At 36.0% G+C, this 17,193-nt stretch overlaps 1 protein-coding gene across 3 annotated transcripts in view; it reads right to left on the reverse strand.

Annotated features, from left to right (window-relative positions):
- TLL1 (tolloid like 1) overlaps positions 1 to 17,193 on the reverse strand; it is a 154,016-nt gene that overhangs the window by 28,194 nt on the left and 108,629 nt on the right. For all 3 annotated transcript variants that reach the window (XM_053911929.1, XM_024568996.3, XM_045202729.2), the window contains exons 13-16: positions 12,389 to 12,584; positions 10,293 to 10,418; positions 7,144 to 7,304; positions 4,189 to 4,369 (exon numbers count right to left, since the gene is read on the reverse strand). In XM_053911929.1, the coding sequence (XP_053767904.1) occupies positions 4,189 to 4,369; positions 7,144 to 7,304; positions 10,293 to 10,418; positions 12,389 to 12,584 (664 nt within the window). The remainder of the gene's footprint in view (positions 1 to 4,188; positions 4,370 to 7,143; positions 7,305 to 10,292; positions 10,419 to 12,388; positions 12,585 to 17,193) is intronic.

Below are 17,193 nucleotides of genomic sequence, written 5' to 3' on the forward strand. Positions count from 1 at the left end.
TAATAAATTCCAAATTTTCAAGCTATAGAATTTTTCATGACTAATTTAAGATATATGAGAATTCATATGTGATGGTTTATTTTTATGAACATGGAGGTGACAGGAAATCAATATTAATTATTCTTCTAAGTAAACGGGGGGAAAGAAGGAGAAGAGTGAAGTCAAGGAACCTGTATACAGGACCCATGGACAAGGACAAGAGCAGGGAGGATGAATATGAGAGGGGTGGGCAGGGCAGGGGAGAGCAACGGGGGAAAAATGGGGACAACTGTAATTGAACAATAACAAATTTAAAAATAAAAAAAAGACCTTAGGGTCACTCTTCTAGTTCCATTTCTCAGCTCTCTCAAGGGCTTAAGTTCACAGGCCATGTGAAAAAATAACTAAAATCTCTATATGATTATAAATATTTTCACTGTACACTGTACACTAAAAATCTGAATATATTTCATTTTTCCTTGATGTGTCAGTTAGCAGAAAGAAAGCTAGAATCTACTTCTGAAATAGCTTTCCTCTCCAAATAATATTGAATCACCTGTTGTCAAATATTGGTTTTTTTATTGAATTCTTTGATGACTGTTCTTAGAAAAAGAATGTGAAAAAATACTTGAACATGTTACATTACTCATTAGCTTTTCATAAACACAGAACCACTTCTGAAATTTTTAGAACACTGGTTGTTTGTAACAACCTTCACTATATAACCATTTAAGACAAGTCTTTATAAAATATCTCCTGATTAACAGATATGATAGAGTAACATTTATTCAATTGTCTATAATAAGATATTACAAATTAACTACAAAAATTAAAATTACAAAATTTAACTCAATTAAAAACACATATTAACTTATATTATTAGTTATTAACTAATTAATAAAAATTTCTTAACCTTAAAAAATTTAATCTTTAAAGCATTTTTTTCCATTACCACTTAGTCCCCTTACACTCATCCCTCCAGCAATCACTGCTCTGTTGTCCGTGTCCATGGGTCCTTTTCCTTTTTGCTCAATCCCTCCACTCCCCACCACCAGCTGTCATCTGCTCTCTATCTATGAGTCTGTCCCCATTTTCTTTGTTAGTTCAGTTTGTTCATTAAATTCCACATATGAGTGAGATCATATGGTATTTGTCTTTCTCTGTCTGGCTTATTTCACATAGCATAATGTTAATTTTCAATGATCAAAATGCATTGGGTAATGTTTGCAAGTCTAGAAATATTTGAGGTAACAGGTAGAAGTATGATATGTGTTTTTCTCCTGAAGTTATTTTTCTATTTAAATCGGATGAAAACTCAGAGAAATTCGGAGAAGAACTATAACGCACCAACTCTCTGCCTTAACACATACATTCTCGTGTTTTTGTAGAGCAGCTTGCAGGTCTGCCCCCACCCACATGCTTAGCTGTGTGCAGAGTGCAGTTTTCTACCTAGATTTCCATTAATATTTTATCGTAGATAACTATTTATACCATGGAATCATTAAATTGTCATTAAATCATTCAATCAACACATGGCTATATATCATATAATTATAATTTATGTGATACTTAAATGAATTTTAAGGGATAAAATTTGAATGAATTTTAAATGAAACTTTATATGAATTTATAATTGATACTTAAAGCATTACTAGAACTCAGACAACCTTTTCAATGTGAGTAGCACCTATCTATTAAAACAGGTGATTTTGTGTAAATTATGATTTTGTGAGATGACCGTAATTAGGACAGTAGGAAACGTAAGTCCTTATCTGTTGCCACTTCTTGATAGTGCCACACCATGTCTTTATTACAGATGTAAAGTTTTTATCTTCCTGTTTCCTGAGCAAATGTATCCTCCAGGCACTTAAATGTGAAATAGATCGAATTATTCATTCAGAGCCACTGTATTTTAAACATGAATCTGAAAAACTGCCAAGACTTTTTCCATTCATAAAAAAAAGACACTGATAGTTTGTACTTAATGACAATTATCTTGGACTTTACAAAATAAAAATCTAATCAAGAGGTGAAAAGTATAGCTGTTGTTTTTCAGGCCACAAATGTATTCAGTGTGAATGTAACTAACGCCATTTGCAAAAGGCATGATCAGCTCTCAGAGTTAAGCCAAACCAAGACAAACAAGGGTTTAAATGCCTGGTGACACTAATTGGTTTACTTAGCTCCTCAGCAGCTTCATCTGCCAGATGAATATAACAATGAGAATGTTACAGCCTTACTGTGATTACTGAAGAGAGAAAGTGTGTCTGCAGAGCAAGTTCTCAAACTGGCAACTATCAGACGGCTTGGGGCTTAATTTCTTTTTGAACTTCACTGTTCCGCACACTTAACTACCTACATATCACTAAAAAGCGTAGGCTAGATGCTATCAAAGATAATGAAGTATTGTTATTGTCTCCTAGTTGATTTATAACTTAAATACAGCACTGATAAACACTAAAAACAGACAATTTTCTAAAATGATCTGCATCAGTAAACGTGGTTTACAGCAAATTAACTATCATGAGCTTTAGCGCAGCCGAGCGACTCAGACAATTTTACAATTATACGGCCACATAGAGACAGGAATGGACTATGTCCTGTCACGTGCGGAGAACAGCATCTCCTGTGTGCTTCCCCATCTATGTTATAAGAATTCAAGTAGCATGCCTTACATTTCAATAGCATTGTTCTAAAGATACAAACAAATAACTTGTCTTCATGATTTGGAAAGTTCTGCCTGACCAAAAATATCAGAGACTGAATTTTAAATATTCTAGTAACTTTAAGTTTAATCATACTTTGTCACCAGTATACCTCGCATGTAACTTTTTAACAAGTATTATTAAATAAAATGTATACCTAACTTAAAGCGACAAGGATCCTGAATATTATTAATATTATGATAAAATATATTTACTTTATAATTTCAAATTTTAAAATAAATATTTAGGTGGCTCTAAGATAAGAAGCCTTATGTCTAATGGTTGGAAACCTAAAATTTGTAGCATCCATAATATTTTTAAAATAGGGAAGACTAAGGAGGTCTTTCTTTCATTGAAATAGGATATTAAAAGTCTACTTTGAATAACATAAATCTTAGATGAATGCCTGAGAAGAATTTTTAAAAGGCAATTAAATCTGGGGAGAGGAAGGGAATGAGAACAAGGGAGTTGAGATCCATTGTATTTTGAACATACTTTTCTGTGTGACTTGGACCTCGATGGAGCTTGTGAACCATTAACTTCAATCACACTGAAAGCCCCAAACAAACCCTGGCTATTGTAAATCTCATTAATTTTAAACACATGGGGACTGGAATAATGGACTTTGAATTAACTCAATCCAAATTACCTAATATTAAAACATAATTGGAATTCAGTTGCTTTAAATTGCTTGCCAGTCTGAAAGACAGAATAGATTGCTATACTAAAGTTTATTACAATTGTATCTATTTTTAGACTATTATTTTACACTTCAAAATAATATTTTATAAGGTCCAAAATTGGGAAAATAAAGGAATTTTTCTATATATTTTCTTAAAACTGGGGGGCCTTTCATCAAATTTCAGCTTTTTAAGAGAGAGAAATTTTACTGTGAATTCATTAATCTAAACATTAAATTTCAAACACAAAATGTCAAAATGCTAAATATATCTGCTAATAACACTGTTTTTAGTAAAATGACAATTTCCATAGTTTTAGCTCTCTCTGTAATCACTTCTATGGTGATGAGGCAAAGTGTGATTTTATTTAATATCAGCTAATAAGAATAAACATATACTAGTAAGAGAAATATGTTGCTAAATAGTACGAATAAAAAATGAGACCACATATTCTGAAAACAAAAATAAATGATTTTGAAAAAAACCTGCTAGTTATTGGAAGTTTGGTATCTTTACCCCATCCACTTGTAAAGAGTAAAGTCACTATATGAGAATATTATTATAATAGTTTCGTGTTACTTGTACTAGCCTTTATAATATTTGATTAGTTTATATGAGATTTAAGTGTTTGACAGCTACATTCCAACAGGGCCCCTGTTACGAACATCCCATTTTAAGTAAACTGTTCAACCTAGGATAAATGTTCGTGCATTCTGTGAACCTCCAAGTCACACAGAAAACTACGAAGAACAGATACCATATGACCTAAGCCAATTCACCTTGAAAATCTGTAATGTACACATGCAGCCTGTGAATACTGATACCTGAGAAAAAATGTGCCTTGAAGCCCTTTTTGGAGACAGTGTTGTCGGATTTGAACTCGATTCTCATATTGTTGAACTGGGACGTGATCACCTCGGGCACTTCGGCACCACAAAACTTGCCGTGCAGCTTCGACTCGGAGGACAGGCCGCTCCAGATCTCCACGTAATCGTATTTGCAGACCTAGGGAAAAACGGCTATTGTAGTCACCAGATTCGAAAGTATCAGAGAACTGACGTTTATTTTCTACATCTTACTTTTCAAATACAGTCGACATTCAGTATTATTTTATACTAGTTTCAGGTGTACCGAATGGTGATTAGACAATCATATAGTTTACAAAGAGATCCCCCTGCTCTTTCCAGTACCCACTGGGTACCATACATAGTTATTACAGTATTATTGACTATATTCCCTAGGCTGTCCTTCATACCCCCATCAAACTGGAGTTAATAGGTGAAGAGGAAAATCAAGAAAAGGGTCCAAATATGAGACAGAAAGCCTTGAAAATCAGACTTGAGAATTCTTTGAATATCTCCTTCCAAGAGATGTCTATACAGAGGTGTGCTTGTTAATATATATTTACAGCATGCATCCGATATCTCTTTTTAAATTTTTAAATGTTTAAATTTTCACTAGAAACTGAAAGAACTTGTCATTTACTGTCTTATTTCATACTAACAACAATTACAAGAATTGGGTACATTTAGTCCATGACACAACCACTAGCAATAGAAATGATCTTCTCTATTGTCCAATGAGAAAACTGAGGCTCAGAAATTTTATATAACTTGCCCCAAATTATACATATCATAGGTGGCGGCGTGGTGATACGGAGTTTGGCTTGGTCCAGAACTGCCTCCCAGAATCTTTATTCTAATCAAAGCAGCACCCTTAGGAACTTTCAAAGTGAGACAGATACTAGGTATGTAACAAAAAGGATCCCTTGCCTTTTAAACTTAGGAACAAACCAATATTTCTTAATTTCTTTGAGTTCCCAGGTCCTCTGCAGGGCTGCTGCAGAATTGCGAACAAACACATTCTCAGTAGTGGAATGGGGCTGAAACTTATACTACAATGAAGTCAAATTTATATGTAATATACAAACACCACCAAAATGGAAGAAGCTAAGTGAGTGCCAGGTATTCTTAAGCAATTTTATGGCCACTAACAGATGTTTCCATACAACAATTTTAAAGTTGCAACAGGGCACATCCTTAAAAAACACATCTTGTGTGAATGACCTTATTACATAAATGAGAAATTAGCAGGTTTAACAATGCATATGATTGAACCCTGGGGCCTGATCTGTACTTTGCAATATGTCAACTCAAATTACTACTTCTTGTGATAGTCATTAGGCAATGAATTAGCAAAATGCTGCTAGGAAAAATGAAATAAGTTTTCTGTCTACTTTGTTGCAGCTGCAACTTTTGTTTAGAGAAGGACTCTGACATAGGAGAATGTTAGCAAGCACCATGTTGTTTGACAGTGGCTTTGCTTTTGGGTATCAATTTAATGCATACAATAACGAAGTTTCAACTTAACTCACTATTCTAAAGGTCAAGTGTTTGCTCTGGTCTTCATTTTAAATAGTTAAGATTTAACATCGAACTATGAAAATGCACAGAATTTTGTAACAGCCTTCCACAAAAGGAACATCGTTGTAAGCTGAAGAATTCTGGGACATATTACAGAAGTTTGTAAGGGGTCCCTCCATGAATAAAGACCACTTCTATGAGAAAAACACTTTTGGAACACAATGCTCCATTAATTTAAAGCCCTCTGCCTCCCTCCTGAATATAAACTTCTAGCCTTCTTAGGAACATCTATCAATTCATGAATCAAAATGTCATACCTGGCACCACTAACAACAGCTTTAGGGAAAACTGAGAGAACAGAAGTCATTCAACGCAGAGTTCATATCCAACCACAGAACAGGTAGGGAGATTCCCATTTTCAAAAAAGTGTCTCTCATATGAAAGCTTTTCTAAAAACACTATAAAAATCATTTTCTTCATTTCAAAGTATCTCCAAATTTCAGATAATGCTAAAGAAAAATGATGTCCCATGGGTATAAAGTATGTTATAAATATAAATTGTGGTCTTTCCCATCATGAAATTTACACATGATGTAAAGAAGATCTTAAATGTCCACTGATCCCTAAAATTCTACAATTCTCTGAAATACATAAGTTCATCACATTTCAGATTTTCATTTCCTTCAAGGAAGCACAAAAGTCAACAACTTCATTTTACCTCAAAGCCATTAGTAAGAGATTTAAAAACACACAGGAGTGCCTTTCAAATAAATTATGTCACTTGTTTAAATGTGGTCACCTAACATAAAACTGTACCTTTCCTGCAGAAAACTTTTGTAAAGGAAAGACAGTATCAAGTAAATGCATCTTTTATTGAGGTTAAAAATATTAATTTTGTAAATCAAAGGTAGTATCAACTAAAAGCATCTTTTATTGGGGATAAAGTATTAACCTGTCCTTACTTGTGAGCTGCGAGCACATTAATAATAAAAAAACTACTTATTTAATAAAAGTGTAACCATTTCCACAAGTCAAATATACCAGGTTCTCCCAGAAGAATATTTTTGTTATGACTCAACCAGTGGATTTTGATTTATTTTTTTCAAGAAAAACCTATGTGACATAAAGCTGACCCCAATCTTTTTAGTTCTTCAAAAAATGCTGTATACTAATACACTAAATAAAAACTCCCTCAGAGTAATTTTCGGTCTCCCAGAAACAGTCTAAAATATTATCCAATGCCAACAGGAATTATAAACAGTTGCAGAAATGAGCAGTAGAGCGTAGAAAGACCACGACATCTATACTCTTGTAACTGAAAAACAGTCTTCCTTTCTTTACATTTTTAGTTCACCAGTTTGCCTTCAGGAATTCCAAAAACATGACAGAAAAAAATCATACTTATTGTTCACTTACTTCATTGCCCTCCAATTCAAAGAACTCAAACTTCACAGAAATTCTGTACTGGGTCGGGGCAATCACTTGCCACATGCAGTTTTTGTTAGGAGGGTACTCCTTGGGCCAGCCTGGGGTGGTTATGGTGCCATTGAGTTTGGTAAGAAGTCCGCCACAAGCCGCTAGAGGAAAAGAAAAAGAAAAGGTTTTCCCTTCATAAAGCCATCCCCATCTTTGCGTCTTCCTACGATAACCAAACATCTCGACATTAAATTTCAACCGCCTTCCAGATTTTTCAAAATCTAGAGAGCTGCAGTCTCTGTCCCTTAAGACTTCAGGACAACTTTCTACATCGTCTATTCCCGCTTATTAACTGATATGTTGCAGCTGTGGAGCCAAGCAGAGTATGGCTGCACCATAACATTTTAGATTTTAAAGTTGGGTGACCAATATAAGGAAAACTGGGTGTCAGCACCCTTGTCTCCTACGTGGGTTTAATAATATCTACAACTTATGGTTATTGTATCAATAAAAAGATACATGTACAGCTCAACACAGTCTGATGCAGTAAGATCAAAATCAATTGTTTATTTCTTTAAACTCCTTTTCCCCAACACAAGCAATTCTTGGAAAGAGTTGCCTGACTAGCAAGCAGGCAAGATAAACTATAGTAAATGGAACATAGTTGTAATTCCAAAAAACTCCATTTAACAACTAGTATTCTTTCCCTTTTGGATGATCTATTTAAGAGCGTGACTATTTATGTTACCTCTCTTACTTGTTGGAAGGGAGTTTAGCAAAATCAGCGTATCCAAGAGCAAGCTGATAATTAGTATATTGTGCATGGTTTACCATTAATTCCTAGGGAATCCAGAGTTACTCAGAGCAACTGTTCTCTGCTGTAATTGCCTTTGTGTGTGTGTGTGTGCACACACGTACAGGTGGGGAGAAGGAGGCTTACAGTTATGAATACAGGAAACGTTTATTCTTGTATTGTTTAGTACTTACTGGATGATTTTCCATACAAACAGCTGTAAGCCTACTTTTTCCCCACCTTGTGTGTGTATATATCTTTATTTACAGATACCTCTCTTAACTTTAAACTTTTAGGAAGAAACAGGGACTCCCTGATTTTTACAAATAGGTCTACTGAGGTGTGGCATTTATTCATTAAGCAAATAATTCTGCCACCTTTGCCACTTACTATGTCCTCTGTTACAGGCACACTAGAGAACAAGGTGCTCATGTGTGGGGAGCTTACACTGCTGTGGGAAACGCCAAAGTAACGTTAATAAATACATAGATATAGATGATGTTAAAGTGCTACAAGTTCACTGAGAATGATTTTGGCAGAAATTTCAGAGGGGAATAAAAGTGGACTAGTATGGAGAAAGGCAGGTCAGTTTATGGACTTCTCTGTTATTCGAGTATAGAGCCTATAGTGCGGAGCAGGAGAAATGGAAAAGAGTCAGCTTTGAATTCTTGAACCGACTCTTCTCCAAGAAGGACATACAGAGGGCCCAGAGACATATGAAAAGATGCTCAGCATCACTAGCCATCAGAGAGATGCAAATTAAAACTACAATGAGATACCGCCTCACACCAGTGAGAATGGCCAACATAAACAAATCCACAAACAAATGTTGGAGAGGATGTGGAGAAAAGGGAACCCTAGTGCACTGTTGATGGGAATGCAGACTGGTGCAGTCACTGTGGAAAACAGTATGGAATTTCCTCAGAAAACTAAAAATGGAACTGCTTTTTGACCCAGCAATTCCGCTGCTGGGATTATACCCTAATAACCCTGAAACACCAATTCAAAAGAACCAATGCACCCCAATGTTCATAGCAGCACAATTTACAATAGCAAAGTACTGGAAGCAACCTAAGTGCCCATCAGCAAATGAATGAATCAAAAAACTATGGTACATTTACACAATGGAATTCTATGCAGCAGGAAAAGAGAAGGAGCTCCTACCCTTTGCAACAGCATGGGTGGAACCGGAGAGCATTATGCTAAGTGAAATAAGCCAGGTGGTGAGGGACAAATACCATATGATCTCACCTTTAACTGGAACATAATCAACAAAACAAACAAGCAAGCAAAATATAACCAAAAACATTGAAACTAAGAGCAATGTGACAGTAACCAGAGGGAAGGTGGGAGGGGATAATGGCAGGGAAGAGGGTAAGGTTTTTCAGGAAAAACTATAAAGGACACATGGACAAAACCAAGGCGGGTGGAAGCAGGGGAGGGAGGCGGGGATGGCTTGGGGTGGGGGGAGTGATGGTGGGTAAATGCAGACAACTGTAATTGAAAACCAATAAAATAATTTCTTTAAAAAAATTCTGAAGGAAGAGCCCTGGCTGGTGTGGCTCACTGGATGGAGCACGAGCCTGTGAATTGAAAGGTCACTGGTTTGACTTTGGGTCAGGGCACATGCCTGGGTTGTGGGCCGGGCAGCCCATCGATGTTTCTCTTGCACATGGATGTTTCTCTCCCTCTCTTTTTCCCTCCCTTTCCTTCTCTCTAAAAATAAATAAATAAGATCTTTAAAAAAATTCTGAAGGAAGCAATCACAGGACAGGGTAACAAAATACTACAAGAAATCTCAGCTTGGACAGGGTAACAAAATACTACAAGAAATCTCAGCTTGGACTAACAGAGGAAATGTAGAAAACATGACAAAATGTCTTTGTTTATGAATCTTTTCTTAATAAAATGTATTTAGTTCCTGCTTTATATCTGACGGTGCCAGATGCCAGAAATACAAAGATGATTCAGAATCAGGGCTCTGCAGTTTCATAAGAAAGAGGCACCCATAAACCATGTAAGAAAAAAGTAAATGATGGGTGCATAGAGAGATGGATAAGAATCTAGGCCCAGAGAGAGAGACAAAAATAGAAACATATATAGATTAGACGGATTGATTGATTGATAGATAAACAATTGGCCTGGTTGGTAACGCAAGGAGGAAATGATTGATTTTATAATGAGAACCCAGGCAGGCTCACATTACGGGTGACTGTAAGTTGAGTCTTACTAGCTGAGGAAAGAAGTCACTATAAAGGAAAGGAAAGGAAAGGAAAGGTGGAGGGAGGCAGAAAGAGAGCAAGACTATAGGGAACAGGCGGCCTGGTTCAGGCAGGAAGCGCAGAGCCAGTCCTACCTTCGCAGCCCCTCTTGTCCGGCCCCAGCTCATAGCCAGGCTCGCATGCACACTGGTAACTGCCCAGCGTGTTCAGACATCGCTGCTCACAGCCTCCACGGTCAGGTTTGGCACACTCGTCTTCCTCTGTAACAACCGAGAGAGAGTTAGAGAGTAACTGCAGGGTTTTGTTTTTGCTTCCTAAGGTGTAAGATTTTTTTTGAAAATGCAGGCTTAATAGCTCTGAATGAAACTGAGACAATTGCTTCAAGAAAGAAGCAGGAACAATTTGCAAGCCCTTGGTACATATAAAAAAAGATTGCATGGTACTGCAACCCAAGAACGCGTAAGAACCACGAGAGACCCTAGAAACCCAGAGCAGGGCCGACTGAAGACCACCTTGTCTCTCCCACAGTACGTGTGGTTTCTCAGTTTAAGGTCAAAGGAGATTATTAAAACCGAGAGATTTTTCAGAATGAAACAGAAAAACTTACTGAAAAAACACAGCTTTGCCTATCGATTTCATAGTATAATTTGCTAGATAGGCTTTAAAATGCTTTTGAAGAAATAGATTACGATGAACATAAATTAAAAAGAAAAAAACTCAGAAACTTACTGCAACTCTTTAAATTTAAAGCATTCAGTGTTTTTTAAGACATATTAATCCAAAAATATAACAATTCCATATTTTGTAAATGCATATGTTATTTTAATTATATATATAAAAGTGTATATGGAATATATCTATGAAAATATATACTATTTAAATAATATATATGACAAGTTACTCTATAATTTCATTCTTTAGGTATAACCTAATGTGAGTTAGCAAATTAGCAAACAATATTCTTTGAAAAAATTATGTATCAGCAAAACACAAAGCATTTTTGATAACCAAATATATAAATATCACATGAGAGAATCCTGACAGAATATTATAGAGTGTAAAACATAGAGATTTAAAGCACATAAATGTACATTTTAATAAATACTTTGAATATAGTAGATAGTAAAATTGCCAAGGTTCTCTGCCTTTCAATTCATATGATGAATACCTAAGTAACTCTTAGGAAAAATCCATTATACTGTTGTCTTTTAAATAATGAAAATGATAGATATTTATCACACCAAATTTTGAATACACAACTGAATCTGTCACTTACCCCACAAAAATCAGTAAAGAAAAATTTGTGTCTTCCCATAAAAGAATTTATTCTACAATGACAAATGTAACATAAGCATCTATAAATTCTCTAAATGCATGTTTGATATTACTATTTGTACTAAAATAGTTTTCTTTTTACTTTGATAATATACACTAAATATGAAACATGAAAATAAACTAAAATTTTGTTACACAATAAAATTAAGGCTTATAAGTAATAACTGTCAAAAATAAATTTTAAGTGTTAGATCAGTAATAGTTCTTTGTCAAAAAAAAGCGCTCTGGCTCGTGTGGCTCAGTGGATTGAGCACCGGCCTGTGAACCAAAGGGTCACCAGTTTGATTCTCAGGGCACATGCCTGGGTTGTAGGCCAGGTCCCCAGTAGGGGGGTGTTTGAGAGGCAACCACACATTGATGTGTCTCTCCCTCTCTTTCTCCCTCCCTTCTCTTCTGTCTAAAAATAAAATAAAATAAAATCTTAAAAACAAACTTTTTTAAAAAAAAAGACATTTTAGGTATTCCAATAAGGATGCCTTAAATTATTTTCAATGTAGTGAAAGCCATTCTGTCAGAGGTGATTTCAAAGTGCTGCCACCTAGAAATAAATAGATGAACTACAAGTCAGCAAACCCCTTTCTGGCTATGAATCCTTTGTTGACTACACTGCAATTTTTTTCTCCCAATCTGTACATCTCCTTCTGAATTTTTCTTTGTCCATTTCATTTTAAAAAATGGTAGAATATCCTACTGGAACTCTGATCCTGTGTACAAAGTCCAGAATTCCAGTATTTTACCAATAACCTTTCCCATCTAAACCCACCAAACTCCCCTTAGGAACAGGGTAGACTTCAACTTTCAATATAATCTTACTCCAGTTGTCCTCTACCTCGAAGCCTAATATCACATTTATCCTGACAAGGAAAGTCTCACATTTGAAATTATTTCAAATTACCTTTAAAAAAATTGGCAGCAAACCCTGCCTTATTCACAGTTCCATCAGAAACAAACTTCATCCACAAAGTATTGGAGGTAGACCTGATGTCTTCAGGTTTATCATAACCACAGAAACGCCCTATCAAAGGGCTGTTTTCACTGGTCCCATCCCGAACTTCTAGGTAGTCATAGGCACAGTTGTCATGTCTTTCGATCTTAAAGAATGAAAACACGTGAATATGTATCTTATTAATAGATAAAACAACTTCTATAAAGAGGTCATTGTGGATATGGTCACACAACAGACTGCCTGTATCAAATGAGAACGCCTCTGGCAAGTACGCATGGTACTAGCTGCACCGCCCGTGAATAAGGCCCATATTCGGGTAGACGTGGACAGATAAAACAACAAGTCTACAGAACAAAACACCTACATGCGCCTGGGTCAACAACAGTTAACTGCCTTTTAAAACAAAATTAAAATACAAGTGGTAATCTTTCAGAGTAGAATTATATCCTAGATCATAATTCTGAGGAAGTACTTAATTCTCCTTGATAGTTATTAGCCAATATATATTCTCAGCAAACATCCCAAAACAGCATATCACAAACATAAAAATGGTAAATAATGAAGATCTCCCTGTCTAGGCTTCCTAGTTCATTAGCAAAGACTAGTCTACCTAATTTAAACTAATATAAAATACTTAAAAGAATGAAAAGATTACTTTTAGTTTTGGGCAATCCACAAAGTACAAAGATAAACACTTTTGTAAATAGTTTAGGAGGTTGAAGCTTGCGGTAGTGATGCGTAAGACTATTAAACATCCATAGTTTTCATAAGGGAACTATAACCAAAATAGTATGTAGAAATGTGGACAAGTACTTCAAACTTAACCCCACTTAAAGTAACATAGGTGGAGATTTCAACGTAAACATAAGTAAGCTCTGAGTTTATTTCACTTCTTTCCTGCTTTATTAACATTTCTTGAAAGTTGGTACTATAAGCAATTCCAGTATTCCAAACATTTTCTCTTCTGTACTTCAGCATACTGAAGCACTCAAGTAAAATAGTGCTACAGAGGCTTCTTTACAAATCACTGCTGCCAGATCGCAGACAAGCTGTCCGCGGTGATTTTAGACATCACCTAGAGGCACGCACAAAGTCAGTCAGAACCGGTCTTAGGCCACAATGCACCGGTAACTGCTACAGAAAGAAAAGCTTCCCGCAGGGTATGCCTGCGGAGTATCAGGATTCCGTAATCCCCAAATAGTGTCCTTTTCTGCTCAGAGATGCCGGGGATTCATTAACAAAAGCACTTGTTCAGATTTTCTTTCTATATTTGCATTAAAATCCAAATATCATTAGGAGAGGTAAAGTCATGACATAAATTCACAAAAAGGAATAAATAATGGACAGCTACTAAATTCTTTATAGATTTCAACAGAATGATGGACAAATTTATCTTAAGGGATCTTTTATCTGAAAGGGGAGAGGGTAATATAGACAATTAAAAAGTTACAATTAAAAAGTTAGAAAGACTTTTTGAACAATGACAGACTGATATCAGTGAATAATAACCAACAAAACCACAAAACACTGAAGATTGGTGAGGACTTTCTAAAAATTATACATTTTCAACATTAAATGTATAAGCTGTATATTGATAATATATTATGTATACAAAAATAAATTGGTATAAACAGACAATTACATGAAACAAACCACCTAATAACCACTAGAACAAGTTAAAATATATATACAGTCAATTCTCAGTATTTATGATAGTTAAGTTCTATAAAGTCACTGAAAACACTGAATTAATGGATACATTGCTCCTGCAAAAATACTGGGTTGGGTATCTACAAATTTCTGATCACAAAATTTTTGTCAAGCAATCAATATACAATCTTCTTTTATGTGTTTCTGTTTAGAGGCACCTTCATATATATCATCAATTCATTAACACTGAACTCATGGCCAAAAGCACTATAACTCCTGCCTGAATGACGCTTATCTAAAATGCATATTTTCTCCATAGGGCACATCATAACTGGAAATGTGCACATCAGAGGACTCATATTTTGCTGCTCTGTGTGTGTCCATGAGTAGCCCAGAAAGCACCGTGAGTATTGAGTTGAGGGTTACAAATACATTTTAGAGAGTAGGTAGATTTGTAAATACAGACTCTGGGAGTAATGAAAATCCACCGTACCTGGGTTTTAATGCTGGTTTAGTGCTCACTGTGTGATACGAGGTTAATGGTCTAAGTTCAGCTCCCTAATCTAAAAGATTCAGATGGTATATTAGGACATTTCTAAATTCTTTGTTACTTCTGAATGTCTTAGAACCCAGGACCTCTAGTTAAATTCAGGCACACTGCATGCTAGGTCCTCCATAATGTAAAGCTTTTTACCTATCCAGGCCTGATTCCTTTTGTATGGAAGCTTATGCACCCCTGATAAAGAAAGGATATATTAACTTCCAGCCACTGATCATCATGTGCTCACACACTCACATATAACACATCCACCCATTCATCCCTCCCATCATCAAATATTAACCGTGCATCTAGCAGTGCTGGAGACCAGTGGTCATTAAGATAGGTAAGATTCCTGCCCTCTGATGATCATATATTGTGACAGACAGACAAAGGCCATGTAAACAAATCCAGGACAAATTCCAAAATGTTCAAGTGCAAATGAACCAAAGCAAAACAGAATAATGGTTTACAGACAATTTTAAGTAAGAAAATATTTTAGAGTTACTAGGAAAGGATATTTTAAGGAGGTGATGATTAAGCAGAAATCTGAATTAAGGAAGAGAGGAGGAAAAAAGCAAAGATCTGGAAGTAGAAGGCTGTGATGGGGGAATAAACTTGGCATTTTTGAGGAAGAGAAGGAAGGCCTAGAGATGCAGGCCACAAAGAGAAGGAGAAGGAGCTTGGGACCAAATCATGGCTTGCCTTTGTCCATGATAATTAAACCTGTGTTTTATCATAGGTACAACTGGAAATCCCTGAAAATAGTTAAGCAGAGTAGCGTTATGATCTAACTTACATTTTATAAGTATCATTCTGGCTGTTCTGCGATCAGGGTAGAGATGTGGGGCCATCGCCACATTTTAAGAGAAGGGGTGGTGGTGGGAACAGAGTGGTGGCCAGAGGGTTACACAGGTATAATGTGCTCATGGATGACACATACTTGGAAGAAAAAATAAATGGAATGTGCTGATGGGTTGGCCTCAGGGTTGAAGAGAAAAGTAGAACTAAGGATATTCTTTGAGTAAATAGTGACATGCTGAAATAGTAAGTACCGAAATAAGGAAAACTGAAGAAGTGTAGGTTAGTGAGTAAGACAATCAACGGTTTGGGCCTAGTCTTTTAAAGATGAGTCCTAGTGGACACTCAAATATATCCAATATATAAATGAAGGAGGAAAAAACATAAGGAAATAAATCAAAATTAAGAGAGAACAGGAAAACTATAGATAAAAAACAAAATGTACTGTGAGCCAAACTATGACATGACTTTTCCCTAATCCTGAAGCTTAGTAATAATTTATTCACTCACTCAATCAACAAGTATTTATTGTAACTACTTTGTGTTTGGCATGATTCTAAGTGTCTGAGATGTAAATCTTTCCTATTTGTCCTTTGTACTATCCTAGTTTTTAGATGCATGGAATAAATGCATTTTCTGACCTCACTTCTGTAATAAAATTCCATAAAACATTGAGTTATATATTGAAAGACAGTTCATTGCTTAATTTTTGCAACATTACAACATACAAGTATTGAGGTTATTGGGTAGATAATTTTTCAATGAATCAGTTCTTTTGTTTTTCTATACAGCACGTGAATCCTACCCAATTTTAGTTTACTGTTAATGATAAAGTGGTCTAATTTGAATAATGTTGGCAATCTTATTGATCCATTAAAATAACAAAATACAAATGTGAATCAAATAATCTCAGAACCAAGTTTTCCAAAAATGCAAAAATGCCAAAAGCATAAACATTATTACAGCAGAAAAGATCATTTTTTCATGATTAAAAAAATATGTCTTGGAAATTAAATGGCACATGCAAAGAGGTAGAGACGAGGCTCGAAAATTACACGACGCAGCTTGCAATGGGGTGCAATATTCTCTGGGTTTATTGTTGAGGGATGCCTGATCCCCCTGGGGCTCCTGCTGTGGGGACAGAGACCCCACCACAGTCACTGCACTCAGCTCACTCTGGAGGTGGGCGGGGTTCTCTTCCGCCTTCTATTTGCCTGGACAGTGAATCTTCCTTCTAAGCAACAGTCACAATCTCCGGTTGTGGCACCTCATACCCCCTGCCGGGATTTATCACCCCCATCTCATCACTCCTCCCCACTGCACTTGGGCTCTCAATTTCTAGACTGATTTTTTTTTTTTTTAATTTAAACACACTCTAGAGTTCCTGATCACTTCCCCCATCTCTTGGCTTGTAATCCCTAACTCAGCTCTTCTGACCGCACGAAAATGACTCCTCAGCCAGCTTGGGAATTTGTGGGAATTTGCGGCCCGGACTCCGCTCCAGAATGCTGACGGGCCCTCGGTTTATTCTGTCCTCATCTAATAATGCAATGCCGGTGCCAACCTCCTCCTCGATAAATATTCTTCATGAAGTCAAAAGCTCCTAAGAACACTTAAATCCCTATTTCTGATATAAACAATTGTCTGTATAATGGCAAAAATGGATTTCCCCCCAACAACAACAAAAAAAGATGACCTACCTTTTAACCTCTTAGTTTAAAAGAGAAATAAAAGTTCTATTATTTAATGGGCCCTTCAAACGGCC

The sequence above is a fragment of the Desmodus rotundus genome, chromosome 9 (genome assembly GCF_022682495.2).
Source record: "Desmodus rotundus isolate HL8 chromosome 9, HLdesRot8A.1, whole genome shotgun sequence".
NCBI lineage: Eukaryota > Metazoa > Chordata > Mammalia > Chiroptera > Phyllostomidae > Desmodus > Desmodus rotundus.